We start from the raw sequence: 9,787 nt of genomic DNA, 5'->3' as shown, positions 1-9,787 counted from the left end.
GATGGGCAGCAGAGGTAGTGAAAACCGTCATAACAGATCATTACCATACACCCCGGCCTCCTCTTACATCACAGGCCAGGGGGGGGTATGTATAGGTCTGTATATTTTTTTTTTTTTTTTTTTTTTTTTCACATTCTTTTGTCATTTTAATAACAATTTATCAAAACGCATTGCAAATTCCAATAGTTTTCTGTATTCAGCAACTCTTCTTCTGATTCGGGTGGCGCTCCGACTGAATCGTTTGCGGTCGAGGAACAAGATGAACAGATATGCAGATCGGGGTTTCCATGACCGTTTGCTGCGACTCTTTCAGGATATCTGGTTCCTCATTCAAAGAAACATTGAGAACATGAATTCTGGTGTCAGGGACAGAGTCCCTCAATGCTGTACCTTCTGCGAGTCAGAGACGAGTCTGGGGAGGATGTTCTAGCTGTAGGCCATGCATCTGAGCATCAGAAGACTTTACTCTGCGTCAGGAAACCTGACCGTGTGGCCGTGCCCTTCAGTTTTGGAAGACCAAATGAGGAGTAGATGATAGAGGACGGAAATCACAAAGGGCAGATGCTACACATCATTCTCATCCTCCTCCTCTTTGATTTCACTCTTGATTTTCACTTCAAAAATGTCGTCACTAATTCTGGCGGTGTGCTCGTACACAATGGCTGAAGGCTTCTTGGAAGTGAAAGTCACCTCAGAGTTAGTCAGGTTGTATTCAGTTTGTGTCGACTCGCTCGCCATTCCAGGTTTCACGTACTCTGTCTCGGCCTGGACCTTGGAATAGAACGCGACATGGAATTGGGGCTCATTCTCTAAGCGTCTTTTCTTGCTTTTAGTGCGGTCTTTTCTGAGCGATTCTTCAATAATGGACTCGCCCTCCTCAACCAACGGAAAAATGGATGGCACCGCGTCCTGCTTCAAGGCCCGGCCATAGTGAGTGATTCTGTACGAGTCCACAGTGAAGTGGTTTGAACACAGGAAATAATTTTTTTCCTTTTTTTGCGCACTTTCCAGCACTTTGTTGGCAAGAACCTCGAGGTCTTCGAAGCGTTGACCAGTTTGTGCCAGCCATGATTTTATTCTTGGTAACTCATTAGGAAACTTATGCAGAATGATGTATTCGCTCTGGCCTTTCCGGCCCGACTTGCTTAGGCATTGGTTCACCAGACAAGATGGCATGGCTCCACTTCTAGGGTTACAGAGCTCCCCGTGCCGACGATCTGTCCGCGGTCCGATTTCTCTCAATCACAAGCCTTCATCGTCGGCCCGATCAGCGCCCGTCCATGGGGTGAGGAGCGGAGGCCCCGTCGTCCATCCCAGGCCTCGCCCGGCCACTTCTCCTGCGGTTCCTTCCTTTCTGCGGCTTTTTCCCGGCTGTGTGTACGCGGCTCTGACAGGAGCTCAGGACACGGAAGCCCCGGGAGAGCCTCACACCGGACGCTGCCGCCGGATCTACTTCTCAGCGTCTGACTTCCGGTTTCCCCTTCTCCACTTCCGGATGCTCCTTCCGCCTCTTTCCTTCTCCATACATTTGAGCGGGAAGCGCTTCTCTCCTGTGTGAGGGCACAGATGCCGCTGCTGAGGGGCTGAGAGCGGAAGGAGACAGCCCGGACAGAACCTGCGGCTCAGGGACTATATGCACACGGAAGGAGACCACTGAGAGGTCATGCGTCCCGCGAGGACCAGGTCTGTATATTTTATGTTCTGTTTTCTATGATGACCCCATTGTTTGCACGCACTGTCCTTTTTTTCATATTATAACTTCACTTTAATAAGAGCCTTCTTGTGTTCCAACGATTCCATAACCTTTGAAGCGTTACCTAGATTGATTTATTAACCCTGTGAATGCTAGCAGTTGTAGAGAGTACTTGGGCTCCATTCAGACGTCTACAAGCGTGGTCCGCATCCGTTCCACAATTGTGCAGAACAGGTGCGGACCCATTCATTCTCTATGGGGACGGAATCTCTATGGGGACTATGTGCTCTCCGCATCTGCATTTCCGTAGCGTGGCCCCGAACTTCCAGTCTGCAGCTCCGCAAGAAAATAGAGCATGTCCTATTCTTGTCCACAATTGCCGACAAGAATAGTCATTTCTATGGGGGTGCCGGCCAAGTACAATGCACTACGGACGTCTGAATGGAGCCTTAGGTGTTATTTAATGCAAAGGTGTCTCCTTAGCCTGATAGGACGAGTGGTGGCAGCTCAGATTGATTAGTTTTGGATGACACAGGGAGGTCCAGCATGACCCTGCAGGCTCCCCTCCTGAATCTAAGTCCCTGATACTGACAGCATTACTTTGCACAAAAAATAACTGATGTGTATTTTTTTTTGCATCAGTTATGATCAGTTTGCATGGAATGGAAAACAAAACAGTGATGTAAATGAAGTCATGCCTCTAACTCCGCCAAATCCCTATCTATAGACGTCCAGTCCCACACAGTAGACTGCCCCCATAGTTGCCCTACACAGACGACACGTTTGGATGGAAATTACATTAGGTGCTAACAAACATACAGGAGAATGCAGCACCACATACCTATTACATCTATTGATGTCTCCTCTGATTAACTACGTTTTCCTCCAATGTGCCCACAGTAGTTATGCCCCCATAGAGTGCTCACAATAGTTATGACCCTATATAGTGCCCCCAATACTTATAATATCCCCTATAGCAGTGGTGGTGAACCTATGGCACTGGTGCCAGAGGTGGCACTCAGAGACCTCTGGGGGCACCCACACCCTGGAAAGAGTCTAAAAGTGGACCAATATGCCTTCGATTTTTCCTGCCATTCATCAGCGCAGGGCACACTATGAACGGCACAGGCAGTGCACTGAATGTAGGCAGGCTATTATAGCCAAATGATAAAGTACATGGAGTTTGGCCACTCGGTCTGTAAAAGGTTCACCATCACTGCCCTGTAGTTTCTCATTGCTTATAACCCATGGCCCTATGAAGATATCCGCCATCCTCAGGATGGCGATACAGGATTGCTACTGGCAAGGGCTCTGTAATACAATCAATGACTTTGAACAGTACAAAGCACCACTTAGGGATTGAGCCGCCATATAATTCTGCGATCTGGTTGAAATTTTAACAATAAGATCAGGAGAACAGGCACCAACCCACTCCTGCTGTCAGGTGAACATTAAGCTTCAGCAGGTGGTATTTATCATGTAATCAAAGTGAAAGGGCTTCTGTCACCAGAATTAACCCTATTAAACTAGCCGACATTAGCAATTTGCAAACGTCAGCTGAATCCAACTAGCCTATTCCTACTTTTATCTATGCCCCGTTACTCCAGAAATATAACTTATAATATGATAATTAGCTACTAGATTGCAAGGGGGCATTGCCCCTGCTCCTAGAGGCTCCGTTCTCCTACCTCTGGCCACGCCCTGCTACACTAGATTGACAGGGCCAGGCAGCCTTCATCTGCCGGCCCTGTGGACATCTTGCACCGCTAAGTATTCGGTGCAAGCGCAATGAGGAAACTGGCAGCCGGTGAGCGCCTTTTACTCACTGCGCCGAATACTGAACAGGACGGCGTGAGCTTTACATGGCAGACAGGGCTGGCAGTTAGAGGTGAAGGCTGCCTGGCCCTATCAATCTAGTGTAGCAGGGGGTGGCCAGAGGTGGGAGAACAGAGCCCCTAGGAGCAGGGGCAACACTCCCTTCCCTTCTCCTAGAGATTAAAGGGAGTCTGTCACCACATTTTAGCATGTTAGACCGTTAAAATAGGATTATGTGATCCAGCCAGAACATAAAAACGGTACCTTTGTGGTAGAAAACTGACTTTTCAATTTGCAGAAAACGAACTTATAAGATTATTTTCAGAGCCCTCTCAAGTGCCCAGGGCGGTCTCTCAATCCTCGGAGCCCCAGGCAGGCACCTCCTAAACGGCTGATAACTCCGCCCTCCGTGCGCCTCTGCCCGCCCGTTTACTCCCCTCCCCTGTCCCTTTCCACTGTGGCTGTGCGGTACAAATCGTAGCGGGCGCATGCGCAATGCGATGCCCGCTCCTGGCAGGGCATCGCAATACCTATTGCGCATGCGCCGGCTAAACGGCGCGAACTCTGCAGGAAGGAGGCGGCGCGCCAGCTAGTGAGTGAACACAGGGGAAGAAGAGGAGAGCCGAGCAGACGTCTGTGCGATCAGCTGTCCGGAGGGTGCGCAGTGTTGACAGGTAAGTTTATCAGCTTCAGACCGGCAAACCCAACTCCCTTGGGGGCTCCTTTCTTTGGCTACTTATCTTTTAAGATCCCACCCTGCCTCTGAACTTCATGGTCTCTCTACATAAATGTTATATTATTTCAGCACTCTTGTTTTAATGGGGGGGGCAATTGGGGTCATTTCAGCAATTGTGGGCACACTTTTCTGTGGTTCCTGGCTATAGAGAAGAATGAGAGATAGATCTATCTATCAATGGGGGCCATTATTATTATTTTTTGGTTCTTTGGGGGGGGGGGGGGGGGGGGTAATAATATGTGAGATATTTATATCATTTGGGGGCAATCTTATGGGGTTCCTGGCTATTGGCTATAGAGAAGACAGATAGATCTCTGTATTCTCTATAGCCAATAGCCAGGAACCCCATAAGAGTGCCCCCAAATGATATAAATATCACATATTATTAACCTCCCCCCCCCCCCAAAGAACCAAAAAATAATAATAATGGCCCCCATTGATAGATAGATCTATCTCTCATTCTTCTCTATAGCCAGGAACCACAGAAAAGTGTGCCCACAATTGCTGAAATGACCCCCCCCCCGCCCCCAATTGCCCCCCCCCCCCCCCCCCCCCATTAAAACAAGAGTGCTGAAATAATATAACATTTATGTAGAGAGACCATGAAGTTCAGAGGCAGGGTGGGATCTTAAAAGATAAGTAGCCAAAGAAAGGAGCCCCCAGGGAGTTGGGTTTGCCGGTCTGAAGCTGATAAACTTACCTGTCAACACTGCGCACCCTCCGGACAGCAGATCGCACAGACGTCTGCTCGGCTCTCCTCTTCTTCCCCTGTGTTCACTCACTAGCTGGCGCGCCGCCTCCTTCCTGCAGAGTTCGCGCCGTTTAGCCGGCGCATGCGCAATAGATATTGCGATGCCCTGCCAGGAGCGGGCATCGCATTGCGCATGCGCCCGCTACGATTTGTACCGCACAGCCGCAGTGGAAAGGGACAGGGGAGGGGAGTAAACGGGCGGGCAGAGGCGCACGGAGGGCGGAGTTATCAGCCGTTTAGGAGGTGCCTGCCTGGGGCTCCGAGGATTGAGAGACCGCCCTGGGCACTTGAGAGGGCTCTGAAAATAATCTTATAAGTTCGTTTTCTGCAAATTGAAAAGTCAGTTTTCTACCACAAAGGTACCGTTTTTATGTTCTGGCTGGATCACATAACCCTATTTTAACGGTCTAACATGCTAAAATGTGGTGACAGACTCCCTTTAACATATTATACAATATATATATATATATATATATATATATATATATATATATATATATATATATCTGGAGTAACGGCAGCATAAATAAAAAAGGTAGGAATAGGCTAGTTAGGTTCAGCTGACATTAGCACATCGCTAATGTCAGCTAGCTTAATAGGGTTAACTCTGGTGACAGAAACCCTTTAATACAAGGCACTTACTAATGTATTGTAATTGTCGATATTGCCTCCTTATCACAATATACACTGCTCATTTCCATGGTAACGACCACCCTACAATCAGTGAGGCTTGTGCTTGCACACTATAGAAAGAAAAAGAAAAAAAACCCTCGCTGGTGGTCAGGACTGTGGAAGGCCACATATGCACAGCAGCTCTCCACAACCCCTGAATAATCTGATGGAAAAATGAATCCAGCCAGCAGAGGAAACAATATAGGTAATCACAATACATTAGTAAGTGCCTTGTATTAACTGTCTCTACATGATAAATGCCGTTTGCAGAAGTGACCCCTTAAATGAGTTTTGGAGTACGCTTGGCTGATGGTATGTGCCGCTTGCCGCACCCCGGACCAGTGCATGCACTCACTAGATCAGTGTGAGCCCGGGACAGCTGCCGCATCTCCCGCGCTTTCCACTCTGCCGCGCTTCCTATGACACATCCAGTTCCAGCATCCTCCGCTAAGGCATACGTCATCGGGTAACAACCTCTCGCGGCCACGCCTCCAATTCAACCAGCTGCTCCAACAAGAACCAATCAGCGGGCTTCTCCTAACTGTCTCTCAGGCTGCACCAAATGCCTCCTGCCGGCTTTACCCGCCGTAGACCACGCCCCATTCCAGTTTGGGCCAATGGCGTGTCAGAGAATGTCCGGCTTGTGAGGTCAGAGCGCGGCCTGGCCAGTGTCCCTCCTCCGTGGCCCCGCCCCCCGGCAGGCAGCTCTCCGGCCCGCGCTCAGTGTCGCGCCCTCTCTCTCTCTACGTGTGTGGAGCTGCGGACATGGCGGCCGAGCAGCAGCAATTTTACCTGCTTCTCCAGAACCTGCTGAGTCCGGACAACGGCACCAGGAAGCAGGCCGAGGTGAGCCGGGCCGGGGGAGGATGTGTGCAGCGGTGCAGTTCCTGTGCTAGTCCCCGTCTCCTCCAGTCCCAGACGCGGCCCACGTGTTAGCAGAGAGCGGTGCTCCACAGCTGCTCCTTCCCAGCCCCCTCGTCAGCCTGGAGGGACGACCCTGTGGAGCTCTCCCACGTCCTGGTGTAATGACACACAGTGCTCAGGCACCTGCCGGCCGGTAAACGGTGCATGTGGCTGCTGGGCTTGTAACCTGCTCCCTCGGACGTGAGCTGAAGTCCAGAAAGATCCATGTAAAGTTCTACTAATAAACTGATCGGCCGATAATCTAATTTCTGATTGAAGTGAACCTCTCTTAGTTATAGCAGTGTCCATAGCCTGCCCCAGTCATTGGGGGTCTGTATAGATCGGGAAGGTGGGGGCTAGGACCTGAGCCGGTCTCCCCTTAAATAACGGAGAGTGGGTGTGCCCCCACTAGTTATTGGAAGCCTGTCTATTGATGGAAGTGATATTTTGGCAGATGGATTGGCTGATCGCTGGTCAGTTGCTGGGTGAGCCTGTAGCCGGCTACAAGTGTAAAATCAGGTGAAAAAGTAAAGTTGCGATTGTGGCCTGGGTAATGTTAGCCCCCTCCTCTGACTAGTCTGGATCCAGTGGAGGGAGTGTGTCTACAGATGACAGTGCACATTCAGTCACCAGTGTGTCACGCTGTGGAGGAAGCCGGCAGAGCGCTGCCAAGATTTTCCCATTGCAATCTGCGCTATTTAAAGGGGGTCATCCAGTAGCACAAAGCGGAACACTTATGAGGGTACTTTCACACCAGCGTTTTTCTTTTCCGGCACTGAGTTCCGTCCTATGGGCTCTATACCGGAAAATAACTGATCAGTTTTATCCCCGTGCATTCTAAATGGAGAGCAATCCGCTCAGGGTGTCTTCAATTCAGTCTTTTTGCCTTTTCAGGACAGAGATAATACCGCAGCATGCTACGGTTTTATCTCTGACCAAAAAAACTGAATACCGGATACAGCATTTTGTCCGTAAGAATATATTGGTGCCGGATCCGTTTTTACGGATGACCCCGGAAAGACTGATCCAGCATCTCAATACATTTTTCTGACTGATCAGTCTTACAAATGCCATCAGTTGGCATACGTTTTGCCGGATCACTCTGCCGTAAGCGTGAAAGTAGCCTTAGACATAATTTCCATGTGGATTTCTCTGCGTTGCCCCACCAAAATTAGCATAATGCGGTTTTGACCCGATCCGTGCAAAAGGGTGAAATCTGCACTAAGGGGACATTCCCATGACAGATTTTAGATAGGAATTTTGACGCGGTCAGCCACCCAGGCAACCCACCGGTGGCCATGTCATTTCTGCCTGTTGCTCAGCGCTACCCCACACTGAAATAAATGGGAAGCAGAAAGGATGCGGCTGCCGACGAACAGCAGTGTAACTGGCTTTTAATATGTGAAAATAAATTATGAATATTTTATTGCACGTTGGATTCAAACCCTTTCTTAAAATGTATTTTTTTATTTTTCCATGTCATTATATATTTAATAATGTACATAATCCTGCCGTTTTCACACTGGCCGCTAGGTCTAATAAAAGGCCAGGATTTCTTGGTCTGTACAGGTAACCTTTCAGTCGCGATTATCATTACCACCACAGGCAGAATTATTGACAAGTAAGGGTCCATTCACACGTCCGTGTAATGGGTCTGCATCCATTCCACACTATCCGGAACAGGTGCGGACCCATTTATTCTCAATGGGGCAGAAATGGATGCAGGGAGCACACTATGTGTCCTCCGCATCCGCATTTCAAGAGTGCGGCCCCGTTCTTCCAGTCCGCAGCTCCGGAAAAAAATAGAACATGTCCTATTCTTGTCCGCACAAGAATAGGCAATTCTATGGGGGTGCCGGCCGGGTGTATTGCGGATCCACAATACACTACGGAGGTGTGACTGGACCCCAACACCTCTGTATAGATAACACAGAATCCTGCATTCACAATAGATAATATCACAGCTTATCTACTCCCTCCTGACATCTGCACAGGTCACAGCATGTCTAGATGACTCTCTCATACAAGTCAATGGGGTCTTCTCCTGACCATTGTGTCTATGGACCCTGTAGCTAAGTAAAAAAATAGTTCAACATAAAAATGTGATTTAAAGGGGTCATTTTCAGGTAACACATTCCTTTTAAGCACATCGTCCATGCACCTAGAGCAGTGTTTCCCAACCAGTGTGCCTCCAGCTGTTGCAAAACTACAACTCCCAGCATGCCTGGACAGCCTTTGGCTTTGCGGGCATGCTGGGAGTTGTAGTTTTGCAACAGCTGGAGGCACACTGGTTGGGAAACACTGACCTAGAGTAAAATCTATGCCAGTTTGTACCTAGCGTGGATTTCAGTCCTCGTTTACTAGAAGAAATCTTTCCAGAGGGCGACGGTAAAATAGTATTTCCGTAAAAAGTGTTGCACAAATGGCGTTTAAAAAGTTCTAAATCCAGCTCTGAACTGACTGCGTCATAAAACACTATGATGGAGTCAGTGCGGGTCCGAGAAAAGCAGCCGAAACACGAATGCAGAGATGATGGGTAAAAACTGGATAGGTCATCAGTATCTTATTGGTGGATGTATGACACCCAGGACCCTCGCCCCCTCAACTGTTTGCTGTAGTACCATGTCCTTCTCACAGCTTTGCCTAGGCCATGTGATGTCCCCTTCATCAGGCACATGGCCCAAGATAACCTGAGGACAGGTCATCGCTTACAAATCCCTGGAGAACCTCTGTACATTTTAGGCTGTTCTGAGTGTGGAAGACTATTCATTTTTCTAGCCCATCGCTCATCACTTTCACTCTTTTCAGCTTTTCCACAGGCAGCTCAGGTCTTTGTCACTCTGGATGTGACTTAATCCTTCCTCGGCAGGCCACATTGTGACGCTTGGAGGGAAATCCTTGTTGAATGGCTCTGGATGCCAGGGTCTCATTGGCGATAGTTTTCTCAGTGTCATCATTGAATAGCACAGTTCAGCATTTTCTTTCTTGTGACAATAGGGAGAGAATGGGCAGCGATTTGCATCCATTGTTCTGACATGTTGCCTAATCCTTCTGTTCCCCAACATTTGCCATTGGGGACAGTCGGTATCACTTGCCTCCTCTGCATTGGCATTACAGTGAGGCAGCTTATGAGTTTAGCTTTTCTTTTCACTATGTCATTCTATTTAAGGGGGAGATTTAGCAAAACTTGGTGTAAAGAAAAACTGGCTTAGTTGCC

At 48.7% G+C, this 9,787-nt stretch overlaps 1 protein-coding gene across 1 annotated transcript in view; it reads left to right on the top strand.

Annotated features, from left to right (window-relative positions):
* Positions 1-6,340: 6,340 nt before the first annotated feature.
* IPO5 (importin 5) overlaps positions 6,341-9,787 on the top strand; it is a 58,442-nt gene continuing 54,995 nt past the window's right edge. The window contains 1 exon segment of the mRNA XM_044284782.1: positions 6,341-6,513. Within this exon segment, the coding sequence (XP_044140717.1) occupies positions 6,433-6,513 (81 nt within the window). The 5' untranslated portion in view covers positions 6,341-6,432.

The sequence above is a fragment of the Bufo gargarizans genome, chromosome 3 (genome assembly GCF_014858855.1).
Source record: "Bufo gargarizans isolate SCDJY-AF-19 chromosome 3, ASM1485885v1, whole genome shotgun sequence".
NCBI lineage: Eukaryota > Metazoa > Chordata > Amphibia > Anura > Bufonidae > Bufo > Bufo gargarizans.
Note: the sequence above shows the minus strand (reverse complement) of the source record. Positions and strands in the feature narration are given on the sequence as shown.